Below are 18442 nucleotides of genomic sequence, written 5' to 3'. Positions count from 1 at the left end.
GAAATCGTCTTCCTCCTTGATTCAAATTGACATTATATATATTTATGCGATCAAGATTAGAAGTTTGATGACAACTGTTATGAATACACAGGTCTAAACCTTTAAATGGTATGTGGGGAGACAGTAGGTTATGTGTAGGGCGCATTTCATATCCTCTACATAAAGTATCGCTCATTATAACCATACTAGCTTAAAAATAAATGATCACAAAGATAGTGTGGGTCATAGCGGCTTCCTGCAACTTTTAGCCATGAAAGCATTTTCAAACATCTGTTAGAATTAAGGCTAAAACCTTCACTTCAAACTACCTCCAAGGTGCCTTTTAGTTTCAGCAACTGGGAGCAAGGTGGAGAACTTTTACATTAAACGCCATGTCACTTCATGAAAAAAATACTTTCTACATAAAATAACACACACACACACACACACACACACACACACACACACACACACACACACACACACACACACACACACACACACACACACACACACACACACACACACAGAGAGGCAGGTGGAGGGGACTCTTTTCTTTATTGGTATTGGGGTCGTCCGGGGGCAGCAGTCAGCTCACAGCACAGACACTAGGGCCTTTTTTTTTTGCACTGTAATATCAAAGATAAGTGAAAAGGTGAGGAGTTTGGTTACACCTCAGACTGATGACAAGTCAACCACAGAAAGATCATAGTTTACATTCAACCAGCAGGGGGCGAGTGTGTCTTTATATTAGTATCTTATCAACAATGAAATTACACTTCAACAAGTATAACGCTTTTGACTATCAGGGCAATAAATGCACACATTATCATTCAGACACACAAACATTCCTACATCGGTTAAAACAGTAGTTAATTTTTAAATAGGTGAAACTGTTAAACATGCATGTAACATTAGAACAGGGAAAGGAAATGACATGACGTGACTATTAAAAGAGAGACGGGAGAGAAAGAAAGGAAAGCATAAATAAAACAAATAAAAACGTGTAGTTTACAGTGAGAAACGTAACAAATCATATCGTGTTAGGCGCCAAACGAAGCTCAGGGAAGTCAACTCTACTTTTTTTTAAAGGAACCTTTCTGCCTCTTTTTCCATACATATATATACTTTTTTTTACATTTTGTTTTTGTGTTCACAAATAGGATTGTTGAGAGTAGGTTTTTGGTGGCCCTGTGCTCTGACTGTGAGGTGAAGCTGCCTCAGAACGCTGCTCCTCCTCCAGGGACCACCGCACACACCCCCCGTCTGCTGAGACCCCAACGGCACCGCTGGCCCCTCGCTGCTCACCAGCAGCTAGATAACAAACACTCACTGCTCTCTAGCAACCTGTCACTGCTAGCAGCTAGTTACAGCTAACTAGCACATACCACGGCTTCTTAAAGCTAGTCGTAGCTAGCACGATGCGCCACAGCCAGCTGTGAATGAGGCTGCGCTGACAGGGTCTAGGAGGAGAGGGGTTCCCCGGGGGTCTAGAGGGCGTGGCACTCCATCTGAGCACTGCAAGGGTTTCAGTAAACAAGGTGTGTGGCTGCGGTGGTCTTCTGTTCCTCCACTAGGGGGCGGGGATGGGCTGCAGAGGCGGGCAGGGGGAGATACTGCCTTCCTGTCTGGGTGCCAGGACACTGCATAAACCCCGCCCTAGATCCTCCTCCTCTCCTCCTCCTCCTCCTCCTCGTCCGCCCACAGGGGGCTCCGACTCTTCGTTGTACAGACGTTTGATTCCATCAAAGAAGTCGTCCACCTCCATCACCTCCACCTGCACACAACGTACAGCAACACAACAACTATCACACCAGTAGAGCCAGTAAACACACACCACCAACACCACTAGTTACACAAGTGTAATGGGTACACACATACAAGCATAACAACTAGGTGCACTAGTATCACTCACACACACACACACACACACACACACACACACACACACACACACACACACACACACACACACACACACACACACACACACACACACACACACACACACACACACACACACACACACGTTTAGTTACTAAACCAGTTAAAGGAGTCAAGTCCCTTGTGTAACTAAACCAGGTAAAGGAGTACCTTGCTTAACTAAACCAGGTAAAGGAGTACCTTGCGTAACTAAACCAGGTAAAGGAGTACCTTGCGTAACTAAACCAGGTAAAGGAGTACCTTGCTTAACTAAACCAGGTAAAGGAGTACCTTGCGTAACTAAACCAGGTAAAGGAGTACCTTGCTTAACTAAACCAGGTAAAGGAGTACCTTGCGTAACTAAACCAGGTAAAGGAGTACCTTGCGTAACTAAACCAGGTAAAGGAGTACCTTGCGTAACTAAACCAGGTAAAGGAGTACCTTAACTAAACCAGGTAAAGGAGTACCTTGCGTTTGGCAGAGGCCTTGCATCGCATGTTGAGGGTGTGCAGGTGGGGGGGGTGGAGCTGGGCAGGTAGAAGAGGGGGGGTGGGGCTGGAGTGGGAGTGGGGGGTCCCCGTCCCGTCGCTGGAGGCCAGGACTGGAGACAGGAAACACTCGTCAACACCCAGGAAAGAACATACTTCCGGGAAAATATATCACACATACATTAGAAAATACACAACACATGTATGAGGCAGTACCCTCTTGTATTAGAAAACACTCCTTAAAGGTTCCCCAAGTCAGTATGTTAGCACAGGGAAACCCGGTTAGACAGGAAAACCAGGTTAGAGTCGAATGCATGTTAGCTGCTTTCACATATGGACGTGCATCCGTCTGTTCTCCGTCTATTCTATGGAGGTGCCGTATATGTGAATGACATATCCTGACGTTGGACCTCCTGAAAAGATACTACCCCCGAGGTAGTATATTCTGCGGAGGAAATGCTAATTATCCTTATATGTGAATGAGCAGTAGGATGTCGGCATTTCACACCAGTTGAGTGGGCGTGTTGATGACGCTTCGGTCTACGTTTGCATGTCATTGAGTGGCACCCGCACCCTAATCGATAATCAGCCTATTGCCTTTTGTTCGCTGAATGGTTTAAAATATATTTTTATTATGATGTTACACCTTTCCTGCTGTCGGCTCCCAGACCATAGTCGAGGAGCTCCGTCGATTCTCTCAGGAGTAACACCCTTTACTTTGACCGGCAGTGGGTCTGCTTATAGGTTTGAATATGGTCGGAATGAAGCGGCCACCGATTATTGACAGGCTGGGTACTATATTCTTAGTTTCACTAACTTTACAGTAGGGCCTACACGTTTGCACAGACACAACCAGACTCGTTCATTACTTCACTAAACTGACATACGCTACTGCTCGCTCTCCTCGCTCGTTCACTCACACACACACACTGCCATTCTCACGCACACACATGCACTTCTCTCGTAACAATTATTATTGACAACAGTTAGCTGAACATTATAGGGTCCCATCCTTCCACTCGCTCTCTTCCTCCGGTAACGCAGTCGTTCGCCACGCCTTTCTTGTTCGTCGTTTCTTCCATTTGTCTGTAACTCATGCTCCAGTCTTTCATCGATCGATGCGGATGTTGTGGATGCAACGGAATATATGCATCGCTGCAGCAACATTTAACATGATCGCGATGAGTTCTGCCCATTTTGCCTGCGTGCTGTCTGCGGTCAAACCAAAACAAACCTGATCCCGCCTCTTGCGACCCTACGTCATATGCCGTCCCTTGCAAGCCCGCCCCCTTAAACAGCCGGAGATTCTACTGACACCGATCTCCGCATATCGGGCATCAAGTGTGAATAAGTGTGAATGACCCTCACGGTCGAACCTCCTGCTCCACAAATGCGGAGAAAAGACGGCGGTCATATGTGAAAGCAGCTATTAAGTGCAGACACCCAACATGCTCTGGTTAATGCATCTGTGTGTATTTTCAGGTGAGTGTAACGTGAATATCTGGCATGAGCACAGGAACATGCTAGGTGCCCAAGGTGCCTGAGGGGACGCACTACTCAAGTGAAAAATATTCCTCTGATTCTGAATATACAGTAGTTACAGCAAAGGAAATCACTATGGGAGTAATAACATTTTCTGGACACAAGGGGCGCCATACATTATTCAGCCTACGGTAGGGCTAAACGATTAATCTAATTCAAACTGACATCGCAATATAATAGAACGCGATACGCAAATCGCAAAGATGGTAAACTGCCCAATCTGGCGACACTGCCTGCACGTCCTCTGTGCTCTAACCTCAGCATAAATCAACGAGACCAACTGAAAACAAACTTAAACTGTGATTCTGAAAAAAGTGTATTTCATTAATACACAGGATCAGATGTAATACTCCCTTGTGCCATAATCCAAGGAAATCACATATTCAGAAGCCCCTACCCAAACCAACCTTATAAGCACGCTGCCCACTAAGCTACCAACCAAAGGTGAAAAACACAAGACACCCTCTTTCACAGATGTTTCGTTAAGTTAGGCCCACGACGTCTCCTGAGGGCTTACAATGAAACCAGCATCCTGGAGTCACCCCCCTCTATGCTGCCACCACATTGCCACATTTAATGCATCTAAATACTCTTTACTGCATCGTACCCCTAGCCCTACCCCTAACCCTGACCAAACAAACACGTTAGCACATTACTCAGCTGGCTTACCTTAGCTTGCACCCCAGGAAGTATGTTTTCTCCTTACCCACAGCCATTCACTTGCTCATTCTGCTGCCAAGGACATGTTACTAACCGCCTGCCTCAGATTTCGTCCACAAATGCCCAGTTCAGACAGCAAGCTAGTAGCAGATCTAGCCACGAACCCCCGCGCGCCGATCTCAATAGGCCTTAGTTGCGTACTCCAGCCTCGTTGTGCTGCCTCTCCAGACATTTCAAGGTAATCAAAATTTGGTTTCAGATTATTGAAGATACAAGTGTGTTGATTTGTAAATTTTTTTGAACGAAGGTTAACGTTGAAAATTGTCCAAGTTACGTTAAAGAGCCTGACATTTTGATAGTTGAATGGTTTCTGTAGCTGAAAGTATGCAGGAGCAGTTAACTGCACAAAAAACAGGCAAACAGAATAAAGAAAACTTATGAAGAACAGTAGATGTGCTTGCAGTAGCAACCACACTAATAATGGCCTTAATACATAACCCGGTTTACCTGGGGAGGAACCAGGCTCCATAACCACTACGACCACCAGGCAGCACAGGCCTACCTTGTGTTGCGGTCAACCACTACGACCACCAGGCAGTACAGGCCTACCTTGTGTTGTGGTCAACCACTACGACCACCAGGCAGCACAGGCCTACCTTGTGTTGTGGTCAACCACTACGACCACCAGGCAGCACAGGCCTACCTTGTGTTGTGGTCAACCACTACGACCACCAGGCAGCACAGGCCTACCTTGTGTTGTGGTCAACCACTACGACCACCAGGCAGCACAGGCCTACCTTGTGTTGTGGTCAACCACTACGACCACCAGGCAGCACAGGCCTACCTTGTGTTGTGGTCAACCACTACGACCACCAGGCAGCACAGGCCTACCTTGTGTTGTGGTCAACCACTACGACCACCAGGCAGCACAGGCCTACCTTGTGTTGTGGTCAACCACTACGACCACCAGGCAGCACAGGCCTACCTTGTGTTGTGGTCAACCACTACGACCACCAGGCAGTACAGGCCTACCTTGTGTTGTGGTCAACCACTACGACCACCAGGCAGTACAGGCCTACCTTGTGTTGTGGTCAACCACTACGACCACCAGGCAGCACAGGCCTACCTTGTGTTGCGGTCAACCACTACGACCACCAGGCAGCACAGGCCTACCTTGTGTTGCGGTGGACAGGGCGGACCCAGGGGCCGGGGGGGGCGGGGCCCGGCGGGGGGGGTCCTGGTGGGGGTGGTAGATGTACAGCGTGTTGGGAGGGAGGGAAGCTCTCTGAGTGGAAAGACGACGGGACAACTGCTCTCTGCACTGGATCAACTCCCGGCTGTCCATCTGAGAGAGGACACAACCACCCACTGTAATGTCCTACACCCTCAACAGTGAGTTTGTCAAAAACATCTCAATAAATGATACATATTTTTATTATTATTGTCATTATTTATTATAATTGTTTTTATTATAAGAACACTTTATTCAGACAGACAGACAGACAGGTACCTGGGCCTTGCTCAGCAGGTCTATTGTTAGCATCAGCCAATCAGAACAGCAGGATTCCAGCTCCAGGGAGATGAGAGACAGAGCCAGCATGGAACCTCGCACCTACAATATAAAGGGTATATACAGAAAGTCATGAATTGAATACCTTTTTTAATACCTTCACAATATTTTTAATACCAACATGGCTTCAAGCTGCAACTGAAAATACTTTAAAAACGGCCCAACACAGAGAGAAAGAGACAGAGAGAAAGGCTCTGTACAGTAAAGGCCAAAGTATACTACTCCATATCCGTAATCGACTCCGTAACTACGGAGACCGGGATGTGGGATACGCAATTCAATTTGCCCCCGATTGATCTTATATGCTGACTACTAACCATGTAAATAGTAGGGATGGGCACGAGTAGTAAATTCCAAACTCGAGGAATTCCTCGAGGATCAATCGATTTCTCGTTTATCTATTATCTATTTTTAGAATGCAACGCATCTGCAGCAGGAATAGGCCTAATGATGGACGGCAATCAGAGTATTAATAATTTATTTTGCAAAAGTTCAAAACACCTTTAACACATCCTTACAAAAATAAATAAATATGTGTCACAATTTAAATGACATTGAACCAACGGTGTAGGCCTGTAACGGTAAAAAAAAAGAAAAAAAAAGTGACCATTGCAAATAAGTTAACGCTGCAAATAAAACGGCAGCAAATTAAATAAAACAATACTATTTAAATAAATATATGGGGCCTAATTATTCCACCAGAGCAAAAATAGCCGTGTCAATCTTAACTGAGGCACCACTTTACACCTTTAGAAAAATAAAACCTATAAACAATGATTCTCTGAAAACCAAAATCAATCCTTGCTCAGGAAAACAAGCATACGTGTTCTGGAGAAAGGCGAGAGCGCATTCTGTTCAATATCAGTCCCGCGGTGGAGAATCTCTCCGCTAACACGGAGGTGACGGGGATAAGCAGGTGCTACTCTGCCAGAAAACTATTTTTCTTGTACCGATCCCTGTTGGACTTCCACCACTCCATGGGGTTTTGCTGAGGACGAATGCATGGCTCACTGAAATCATTTTACAGCGGGATTACAGCTGTGTCTTGCGGCGGTGAATATAGCTGACACACTTGGGTGCTGCGGGTCTGCTTTCCTGAACTCACCGTGTTTCAGGAGCATATGTTGCCGCATAGTACTTGTAGTACTCTGGTAGATCAATTTCGCTTGGCATATTTTACAATCCACCTTATGATCTCCTATATCTGTAAAATATTTCCATACCTAGCTGCGTGTTGCTCTACCCACCATCTGAAAACTTTTTTAATTGTGGCGCTGTGCACACGTCACTGCATGCGCGACACAGAAAATTGATGGATTTGCTTCAGAAAACTTTAGGTTTTACTTACTTTACTTTACTTTTACTTTAGGTTAAACTTAATTTTGTCTGTGTTTAAAAAAAAAAATAATAATAAATTTAAAAATATGTATATATACGCAAGCTCGAGTTTGCCTGTTCACCAACCGAGTTCATTTGAAACGAGGAGTACTCGAGTAATCGGTTACTCATGCCCATCCCTAGTAAATATTGTTGAAAATAACTTCCAAAGCTTTTCAAATCTTATTTGGTGTTTTATTAGTCCTTAATGTGCAAACTAAACAATGTACAAAGTAAATAAGGTGTAAAGTCAAATCAGGGAAAGTGATTCCGGAAATTATTTTGTTAGAGGACCAATCACAGCCCTCGCCGTCTCCGTCCGTCTCTGTTGCCTCGACGGAGAGTTATGTGTGAGTGTGTGTGTACCTGTGTGAGTGTGTGTTCTTGTTGTAGTGTGTACCTGTGTGAGTGTGTGTGTACTTGTTGTAGTGTGTACCTGTGTGAGTGTGTGTGTACTTGTTGTAGTGTGTACCTGTGTGAGTGTGTGTGTACTTGTAGTGTGTACCTGTGTGTGTGTGTGTGTGTACTTGTAGTGTGTACCTGTGTGAGTGTGTGTGTACTTGTTGCAGTGTGTACCTGTGTGAGTGTGTGTGTACTTGTTGTAGTGTGTACCTGTGTGAGTGTGTGTGTACTTGTTGCAGTGTGTACCTGTGTGAGTGTGTGTGTACTTGTTGCAGTGTGTACCTGTGTGAGTGTGTGTGTACTTGTTGTAGTGTGTACCTGTGTGAGTGTGTGTACTTGTTGTAGTGTGTACCTGTGTGAGTGTGTGTGTACTTGTTGTAGTGTGTACCTGTGTGAGTGTGTGTGTACTTGTTGCAGTGTGTACCTGTGTGAGTGTGTGTGTACTTGTTGCAGTGTGTACCTGTGTGAGTGTGTGTGTACTTGTTGTAGTGTGTACCTGAGTGAGTGTGTGTGTACTTGTTGCAGTGTGTACCTGTGTGAGTGTGTGGTCGGCCAGGCAGTGGTGTAGCCGGCGGGTGAGGAGGGAGAGGTGCTGGGAGCGACTGCCCCCCACCAGAACCATGGAGCCCCCACACACCAGCAGAGCATGGAACTATATGGGGGGGGGGAATCATCATAATCATCACCATGACATCATCATCAAATACTAGACAGGAAGTGAGTATTAGCGGACGTACGATCTGCAGGAAGTGGAGAGGCGTGGCAGTATGGAGGTTCCAGTGCAGCTTGTCCAGGATGACCCGCTCCATCCGCCGGATCTCAGAGACCGTACAGTCACAGCCGCTGGAGCCAGCTAGCACGCTGACGCAGGGCACGCACTGGAGAGAGAGAGACACACACACACACACACCGTATAGTCACACTCTGGAGCCAGCTAGCACGCTGACGCAGGGCACGCACTGGAGAGAGAGAGACACACACACACACCGTACGGTCACACTCTGGAGCCAGCTAGCACGCTGACGCAGGGCACGCACTGGAGACACACACACACACACACACACACACACACACACACACACACACACACACACACACACACACACACACACACACACACACACACACACACACACACACACACACACACACACACACACACACACCGTATAGTCACACTCTCTGGAGCCAGCTAGCACGCTGACGCAGGGCACGCACTGGAGACACACACACACACACCGTTTATGCCGCTTTTCCACCGCCAGTACCAGCTCGACTCGACTCGACTCGCCACGCGTTTTTTGCGTTTCCATTGGCAAAAAAAGTACCTGGTACCTAGTACCGGGTACTTTTTTTTAGTACTACCTCCGTCGAGGTTCCAAGCGAGCGGAGTAGGTACTTTTGTGTGACGTAAACAGGCTGCTGGTAACTGATTGGCCAGCGGCTGTAAATGGGAATAATCTCTCAAAGTTAAGTTGTGTCCGGCGTGGTTGGACCCGCTCCCGAAGGGGACACTGATCAGCGTTTCGCCGTGTGTGTCGCTCCTTTCTCGGGGCTAGAGTAAGGCTGTGCGTGGTTGTGTGTGTCCGGCGTGGTTGTGTGTGTCCGGCGTGGCTGCTGGAGTCCACGGACCGGCGTTTCGCTGTTTCGTTTCAGTGTCGTTCCTTTCCCAGGGCTCGAGTTTTGCCTCCATCAACGTCACCGTATGACAACAATAGACGCGCAGTCATTGCGTTTTTTATTTTATTTTATTTCCCATCATAACCTTTCCCGGGAATCAGGAAATAGTCTTGATCAGATTCAGATTTCCCGGGAATCGCGTCTCCCGTGTTTAAAACCTAATGACGACCCGCCCATGTTGGAGAGGTTCTTTTCTACGACCCGCCCACATTGAAGAGGTACTTTTTTAGATGGAAACGCGCCTGGAACCGAGTTGAGTCGAGTTGATACTGTCGGTGGAAAAGCGGCAATAGTCACACTCTCTGGAGCCAGCTAGCACACTGATGCAGGGCACGCACTGGAGAGACACACACACACACACACACACACACACACACACACACACACACACACACACACACACACACACACACACACACACACACACACACACACACACACACACACACACACACACACACACACACACACACACACCGCCGGGGCCAGCTAGCAGCACACTGATGCAGGGCACGCACTGGAGACACACATATAAACACAAACACACACACAGAGAGACCCACATAGTGAAATACATTTGTGTGCGAGTACCTCATCTTCCTCGCAAGTCTTAGCAGCCAGGAAGAAGCAGGCGATGGCGATGCAGCGCAGGTATTTGGGGCGGGCCTAGAGAACAGAGACAAACATCTCAACCAATACCAGCGCTCTATCATGCCTTTGTCGTGGACCACAGACCACCTGAGACCAACGTCTAGGTGTCAACCCAAATAAAGGTTTAAAAGGACCTTAGTGGAGTGCACAATCGCCATGTTGAGAGCGTGGTGTCTGCAGTGAACGTAGACTGCTGCAGGACACTGTGCTGTGATGTGTGCCTGAACTCTGCACGCTCTCCCGCTTACATTGCCCGCACCATCATACCCCTGCCCGACAATATGGGCAGGGTCTAGACCAGTAACAGCAACAGCCGTGTCAATGCCTCTGCGTTTGAATGATAATGAATGAATGGAACGTTGCATTTTTTATGTTTACACCAAAGATTCTAGACTAGAGAATGCGCGCCAATCAATGAAACCTCATGCGGAATCAGAGAAAGTCTGCTCTCTTTGCTGCGCAAAGCATGTTTCAGAAATCAGCACATTTCGATAAATGCTATAGTTGTCACACAGACACAAGCTATTTTTTATTTTTGTAATGTGGAATTATTTCAGGGGGGAAAATGCTGTGAAAAGTATGTTCAGGATTAGGACTTATATAGCATATATCGGCCTAAGCCTAATGAACTGTGTTTTAATATTTGTAGCTTATTAGCATATTAGTCTATTCTTTTCGTAGGCTACTCTGCTGTTGGCATTGATGTGGAGATATTTTTTTGCTGCCACAAAATATAGTTTCATCCAACAACATTCCTGCGTCTCCCCCTCCTACAGAGCCCCTTTCAGCACCGTGTCAGTCACAAGCCTACCAACGTTGTTAGAGCAGTGAACGAGCGTTCATGTTAAGACGAGTTTTGGGAAACGCTCTGACATTTTTTATGAAGGTTCACAAGATCCTTCCTGAGAATGATCCTACGAGTGTGGATCCATCGTTATCGGGAAACTGGGCCCAGGATGCTAACGGCTAGCGCTAGCGTCTCTGGGTTCAGCTGCAGTGTTTACCTTGATGGGGCCTAGGAAGCGGTCCAGGATGCTAATGGCTAGCGCTAGCGTCTCTGGGTACAGCTGCAGACTGCCATGGACCTCTGCCAGCCAGCGCACTGCCTCGTCTCTCTGGGCCGGGGAGATGTCTGTATCCTAGGAATCACAAACAAACAACATCAAAACAAACACACAACGTCAACACAAACAACAAAACAGCATAAAAACAGCATAAACAAACGCTAGTAAACCGTTGGTTTACTAGCTCTGCTGTAAAAAATATGCATGATGATAGGTAGCTTTGGCTCATGAATGTCTTGAGATGCAGCCAGCCTAAAGAGACACAACAAGTGATGCATAGCCCTTGTTGTATCACCATTCCTGCTGGGATCAATGCACCAGAGGACACGTTAACAAAAACAATGTCAACAAACAAATGCATGCGCAGTGGCGCACCTGCTGGGATAGCAGGAGCCTTCCTGCCACTTGGAGGGAGATCCATGTGTTCAGTTGGTTCACCCTGTCTTCATTAGGACCACAGGCTAGGGAGGAACATTGCCCACCCTTACCCTAAGCTAGCATGTCCTGTTAGCATGTATTTTTATAGGCTAACATGGCTTGTATGGGGTGGTTTGGTTGTGATTGTTATAGGCTAACATGGCTTGTATGGGGTGGTTTGGTTGTGATTGTTATAGGCTAACATGGCTTGTATGGGGTGGTTTGGTTGTGATTGTTATAGGCTAACATGGCTTTTGTGGGGTGGTTTGGTTCATTGGTTAAAGTTATCCTTTCCAACACTTTCATGTTCATGGTGTGATGTGGTAAAGGGTTAGCCTAGTCCTAACTAGACCTTCATACTCATTTCATTCATACCGATGGTCTAGAACTGCTATAGAGACAAACGATTTCTCACTTGAAGGCGGGTGCTGTTGAAGTTTAAAACCTATTGGCTCTGCCCAGTGCCACTCCGGATCTGCCTTAACCAATCGCTAACGTTTGGTCGTGACATGCTTAGCAAACTCCTTCACCACTAATGGAGCCAGCTGGAAAATTAAATTTTTCTAGAATCCCGTGGGAAGAAACGCCACAACATCTTGACCACCAACAAAAAAAAAATCTGTCTCTATATTTCGGCAGAGTTTCCACAACAGACCGAATAGCTTCTTTCTCCATGGTCTTCCTGCTGCTTCCTGGTATTCGTTTGACTACAACTGAAACTCGCGCACGACCTGTCCGTCACCTCTCAGGCCGCGCCTCCTGTTCACTGATTGGAGGGACAAACTTGAGGGAAAAGAAATCGTTCGAACATACGGCACCCCCAGACCTAGTACTGAAGTGAAATGAAAATTGAGCGGAAGTACGGAGGCGGGTGGAACCAGGCTAGTAAAGGGTGTCAGTTTGTCTGGAATGTGTAACAGCACACTAGCAGTGGAGGTCAAAGATCAAAGAGCACTTGACCTGGTGAGGTAGGCTACCCTGTAACTAGACACCCTATCGATCCTAGACTTTTATAACAATCAACTCTTAAAAAACCTTGTTCTCTGGGTCACGCCAAACACAAAACCACCAGCAGGACAATCCATGTTCTTTAACAAAGAGCCTACACATCCAACACTCTTACGGAGTGAAGAACTGTGTCTACGTTTACATTTGGAATCTACACTGAGGGCTTGGAATGCTGTGAATCCACTGGACCGAAGATATGAATCTGACCCGGTGAATGTGCCTGGCTGCTTTGCTAATACCCTGTAGCTACAGAAGACAGCTGACACTAGAACCGGTCGACTGGTGATAGTGTCAAGCCCACTGTAAACAATAGAGGTTTGATTATTTGTAGTACTGGAGCTAACCCCAGAGCCAATAGGATTGGCCATCTAGCAGCTAACCTCAGAGCCAATGGGATTGGCCATCTAGCAGCTAACCTCAGAGCCAATGGGATTGGCCATCTAGCAGCTAACCTCAGAGCCAATAGGATTGGCCATCTAGCAGCTAATCTCAGAGCCAATAGGATTGGCCATCTAGCAGCTAACCCCAGAGCCAATGGGATTGGCCATCTAGCAGCTAAACCCAGAGCTAGTGGGCTATGCATCTAAACCCAGAGCTAAGAGGCTAGGCCATGTAACACAAGAGATAACCTCCGAGGTAATAGGCTAGACCATGTAGTAGCTAACCCCAGAGCTAACAGGCTAGGTCACGTAGCAGCTAAACCCAGAGCTATTGGGCTAGGACTTGTAGCAGCTTAATCCATTCCAGTTTGCATATGGTAGGCCAAGTAGCAGCTAAACCCAGAGCAAATATACCCTGCCATGTAGTAGCTAATTCCAGAGACAATAGTCTCCATGATAGGCCATGTAGCAGCTGATGGTGTGTTCCAGATGCCTCGTACACCACCCGCACAAGTTCCTCTTGTGACGTAATTTCCTGGCTTGTAGCACTTATATCGTTCCCGTTTGTCTTTGTGATTGTGGTACGTCATTGGCTAGTAGGGCTGTCAACGAATATTCTAAATTCAAATATATATTTGAATAGTTTTTAAAAACAGACATTCAAAGGTGAAAATGAATATTCAAATGTGGAAAAACACACCCGCGGCGCGGCTGTCTGCTTTGCGAGCGGGCGACCAGAACACTACAAGACAAGAGACAAGAGTCAAGCAACAAGTCAAGTGACGAGAGTCAGGACCTTAAATTGCTTGCACAAAACTCTTGATCAGCACTCAGCAAGCTGAATAACGCATCACAGCTACATGGACCAGTGGAGCCAGCACTAGAAGTATTGCTAGCCTTCTGCTGAAGCTACCACCTCCCATTGGATAATAAATTTGACTGACGTGTGTCATCAGCCGATCAAATGTTGATGTGTAGTGATAGAACGCCCCCAGGGCCCAGCAATATGCCGGCGCGGGCCCCCGGTGATGTCATCAGGGAAGTTTGAAACGTTGGCGGGTAATGAGAGAGAGCTGATATGAACTACTATGGCCACCGCCTTCACACCACCTAGCAATCCTGTTTCTGATCTCCTTCGTTTGCCTTTTTCAAGGCGATCGTTTGGAGAGAAGACAGAGTTAATTTCAAGCAATCTTTCTCAACTCTCAAGCGCATTAAAACGTAGCCTACTCGCAGAGTCGCGGAATGCAACCGGACAGACCCGACTCTCTGGCATCTGTTGCCATCGAGAAGGAGCTGCTCATTCAACTAAAACAGGACGCCCGACTGCATGAGGTCATTTAACGTTTTTCCACCGATCCGAAGTGATGGGTGAGTGTTACTTTGTACTGTGTAGGAGGAGCGATAATGTTGTTGTAATACTTTAATTTATAAATCATTTTTTTGTAATGATTGGAAACATAAATATATTGCTGGAATTTGGGCAGTAGGCTAAACGGTAATGCTGTGTTTCAGTGATGCCGCTTAATAAGTAGGCCTATGTTAAATGAACCTGTTCTCAACTACTCCTGGGCTGGAGGCGGTACACTTGTAATATTGTCGCTATACTTAATTGAATCCATTGAAGTTGAAGTTGCGAAAGCATCCGGTGAACAATATAACAATAACTCTGAAAACTTATTTTTGTGTGTGATGTGCAATCTGGTTGCGGAGTAACATAATGAAAGATCTGATGGTGATGCTGCTTAAGTCTAGCTGCGGTAAAGCACAAGTCTAGCTGCGGTAAAGCATAGTGGTGTGCGTGTGCGCTGTTGTTGTTGAAGATCATCTGTCTTGTTGTTGATGTAATGCAGTAGCGCATAGTGTGATGCACATATGGCTTTGTTGGCTGTATCGGCACCTAATATGATATTTGTGGGCATGTCTGTGGGTGGGGGGGGCGTTGTTGGGCGTTGGAGTTCGTTACTGAAGGCCCTGACTTAAACCCTACGGTACGCTACTGCCTATACAAGTAGTTATGTCTCGTTGTATTAGTTTGTCCTGTTATGTAATGTGCGTCATTGACATAATGCGCAAATATAGATATTCGAATAGTTTGAATATGTGTGTTTTTTTTAGAGGGAATATTCAAACGTCAGTGGTTGTGACGTCACGTGCAAAGTATGAATTGGCTAGGCATTGTTACAATTGTTACACAATTTTACATTGTATTGCACACACAGCAAGTGTAAGAACATTTAAAATCGACATTAAAATGACCAATGTCGTACAAATACAAAGAAAATAAATCTCTTTATGGGCGCAGCCATTTTTGTTGTCGAGTCATACGGTCAGTCTCACTGAACTCTGTATACTCTCAGAATGAGAGTGGGACCGACCAAAAGGGGGCGTTCCTCCGTGAAATGCCGCAAGAAAGCTGGGAGATTTCCCCACTTAATCGAGTGCAGGTGGTGTACGAGGCATCTGGAACACACCATAAGGCCGACCCATACCTGTGTAAAGTGACCAATGAGAAGGAGGCAGACCCTAACCTGTGTAAAGTGACCAATGAGAAGGAGGCAGACCCTCACCTGTGGGGAGGGATTCTTTGGCCCGTAGGCCTTCCACATCATGGCTTCCCTAGAGACTGCGTTCTCCAGCAGAGAACACAGCCTCTGGCGCTCCCAGGGTTCGGTAAATTTCATCTCTACCTATCCTGGTCGAGCCCACCTCCCCAGCAGATACAGCTACCTGCAGGCACAGAGAGAACACACACCATCAATACAACACAGAGACACACCTTCCATAAAGGATACTGTGTACAGCAGGGGCTTTACGTCTTGGTCCTGCATCACCTCGTCAGGGTTTATAATAACGACTCTGGGTGCATTATGCTGGTCATTATGCAGCTACTTACTTAAATACACACTAAATATAAAAAAAGATTTTATTGATTTAAAAAATAAAGAATAATTGTTTACGGATGAAAATAGCGTGATGATTAATCGATGATCAATCATTGATCGTTAAGAATTTTGTCGATCACGTGATATTTTTATCGATCAAAAGAAGGTTGTGTTGAGAACGGAATAATACAGTTACTGTTTAATACAGATTTTGTCTTTTTGAATTGTTTCCTGTGTTTAAGAGCACATTGTTCTGCTTTTACAAGCACTGCATGGGACTATAGCCTATAAGCCCTATTTTTTATTATTTTAAAACTGTTAAAACAGTTGTAGGTCTACACGCTAACTGTCTTGTATTATAGTTGGCCTATAAATACTTGGAATAAGGACTTCATTGAGAAAAACATGCTGTATTTTGTATTTTCTACCAACAGGAGTTTGACATGAGAGAGACATAGGCCATGTTACCGTATGACAAGTTTATAACTTATGATCTTGTCATATGGTTTTCAGTGGGTTTTGGTTGTTAGTATTATTAAGACTAAAAACCATTGCAGTCGCTTCTCTGTTAACTGGCTTGAGAAAGTACAATTATTGAACCGAAGGTACAGGGATTGTGAGACATTATGATATTATGATTATGATAACAATGTTAGTTTCATATGGTTATGATACCATATGACAGATAAGATGATAACACATAATGAAACTAAGACTTTATGTGTAACAGTAAGTGGAGCTTCAAGAGAATATGAACCATAATAAAACTACACCAGTCTCTAAAATGCAACGATATAATACATTGACATTCACATTTTAGGGTGACCAGACGTCGTCCCCCCCAAACAATCCCGTCCGACAGGGGGGACGGGGCAGTGTCCCCGTTTTGGTTTTCTATGACAAAAACACTACACGTTTGGAGGTTTTTACACCGCTGAACCGAAAGTGTCCCCGGATTTTGTCACCTTACATTACACTGATTAAGAAAGGCTATAAACCCTTGTGTACCTTAATTGCTTTATAAGTATTCACTAAATGCTGTGTAAGCTATACTGTGTAGGAGGGCTTAGAATGTAGGGAAGAGAAAATATTTGAAGCCACTTCGATGAAGAAAACTAAGATGTCAATACAATAGCCCTAATGTTCAGTGTATATTAGGAACGTACAGTGTATATTAGGAATTAAAAGGTATTACATTTGTATTTGAGAAAAGTATAACAATATCAACTGTAAAATGTTATGTTAATTGAGGTTTACTTTTTTAGGTCAAATCGCTAAACAGCAGGTGTAGCGATAACTTGGCTTCGGCTATTGCCCGGAACAAAACACTTCAGATGCAAATTACGGAGAATAAGATTTTGTTGATAAAATATAACTATTTATACACATAGCTGTCAATCAACGACATTTTACAGTGTTTTATCTGTGTGTTTGTGAGGACAGCGGGGCTGGATAACCGCAGGGACGTTTAAGATCCGCTGTATTTCCGGTACATAGACGGAGCCTTACTGCGTCCAGGTCATAGACGGAGCCCTACCTCCCTAAAGAGCCTTACTGCGTCCAGGTCATAGACGGAGCCTTACCTCCCTAAAGAGCCTTACTGCGTCCAGGTCATAGACGGAGCCCTACCTCCCTCAAGAGCCCTACTGTGTCCAGGTCATAGACGGAGCCCTACCTTCCCTAAAGAGCCCTACTGTGTCCAGGTCATAGACGGAGCCCTACCTCCCTAAAGAGCCTTACTGCGTCCAGGTCATAGACGGAGCCCTACCTCCCTAAAGAGCCCTACTGTGTCCAGGTCATAGACGGAGCCCTACCTTCCCTAAAGAGCCCTACTGTGTCCAGGTCATAGACGGAGCCTTACCTCCCTCAAGAGCCTTACTGCGTCCAGGTCATAGACGGAGCCTTACCTCCCCGGCGAAGCGGCGAAAACCACAGTTGGATTTCATCCGGTCCACACGATTTAAGAAAAAAAAGGGGTGAATTATGTTCCCGTTCTTCGGTTACTCTTCCATTTTGGCCTCCATGTTTCTCTTTATGGGGGAAAGGGGGAGTATTTTTTAATGGATATAAAAAGGAAGGGAATATAGACGTCTGCGTCTACTTCCGAGGAGGGGAGGACAGAAGACCCGCCCCCGAACACTCTGCTACACTCCGTTACCAGCGACTTCTCTGTACATCAATCACTCCCACATTCGCTTTAATGCAAAGATAACTTGATATTAAAAAAATATACATTTATTTATATATTTATTTATTTATAAAATAAATAAATATTTATATTAAAGACTAAGATTAAAGATTATTAAACGTATAACTACACCATTTTTGCCTAAGGACAATTGCACAACACAGTGGAGGTTAGTTTATGTTTTAAATAACTTAAACATTTCACCCATGTCCTTGCAGAACATTGGTA

The 18442-nt window shown here is 45.5% G+C and overlaps 2 protein-coding genes across 2 annotated transcripts in view; both read right to left on the bottom strand.

Annotated features, from left to right (window-relative positions):
• sowahb (sosondowah ankyrin repeat domain family member B) overlaps window positions 1-373 on the bottom strand; it is a gene marked incomplete at its 5' end in the record, with an annotated part of 2357 nt that extends 1984 nt beyond the window's left edge. The window contains one exon of the mRNA XM_084482731.1: window positions 362-373. Coding sequence (XP_084338857.1) covers window positions 362-373 — 12 coding nt within the window. The remainder of the gene's footprint in view (window positions 1-361) is intronic.
• Window positions 374-518: 145 nt separating this feature from the next.
• Window positions 519-18152, bottom strand: ccni (cyclin I). The gene is made up of 10 exons (XM_084483418.1): window positions 17934-18152; window positions 15712-15871; window positions 11277-11411; window positions 10213-10287; window positions 8679-8819; window positions 8474-8593; window positions 6103-6204; window positions 5766-5937; window positions 2370-2503; window positions 519-1756 (listed from the first exon to the last, which is right to left on the bottom strand). Exons 2-10 carry the CDS (start codon window positions 15823-15825, stop codon window positions 1553-1555), a joined length of 1197 nt encoding a protein of 398 aa, XP_084339544.1. The 5' UTR covers window positions 15826-15871; window positions 17934-18152; the 3' UTR covers window positions 519-1552.
• Window positions 18153-18442: the final 290 nt, after the last annotated feature.

Source organism: Micromesistius poutassou, assembly GCF_964030765.1.
Source record: "Micromesistius poutassou genome assembly, chromosome: 18".
NCBI lineage: Eukaryota > Metazoa > Chordata > Actinopteri > Gadiformes > Gadidae > Micromesistius > Micromesistius poutassou.
This window is presented reverse-complemented; position numbering and strand designations above follow the sequence as displayed.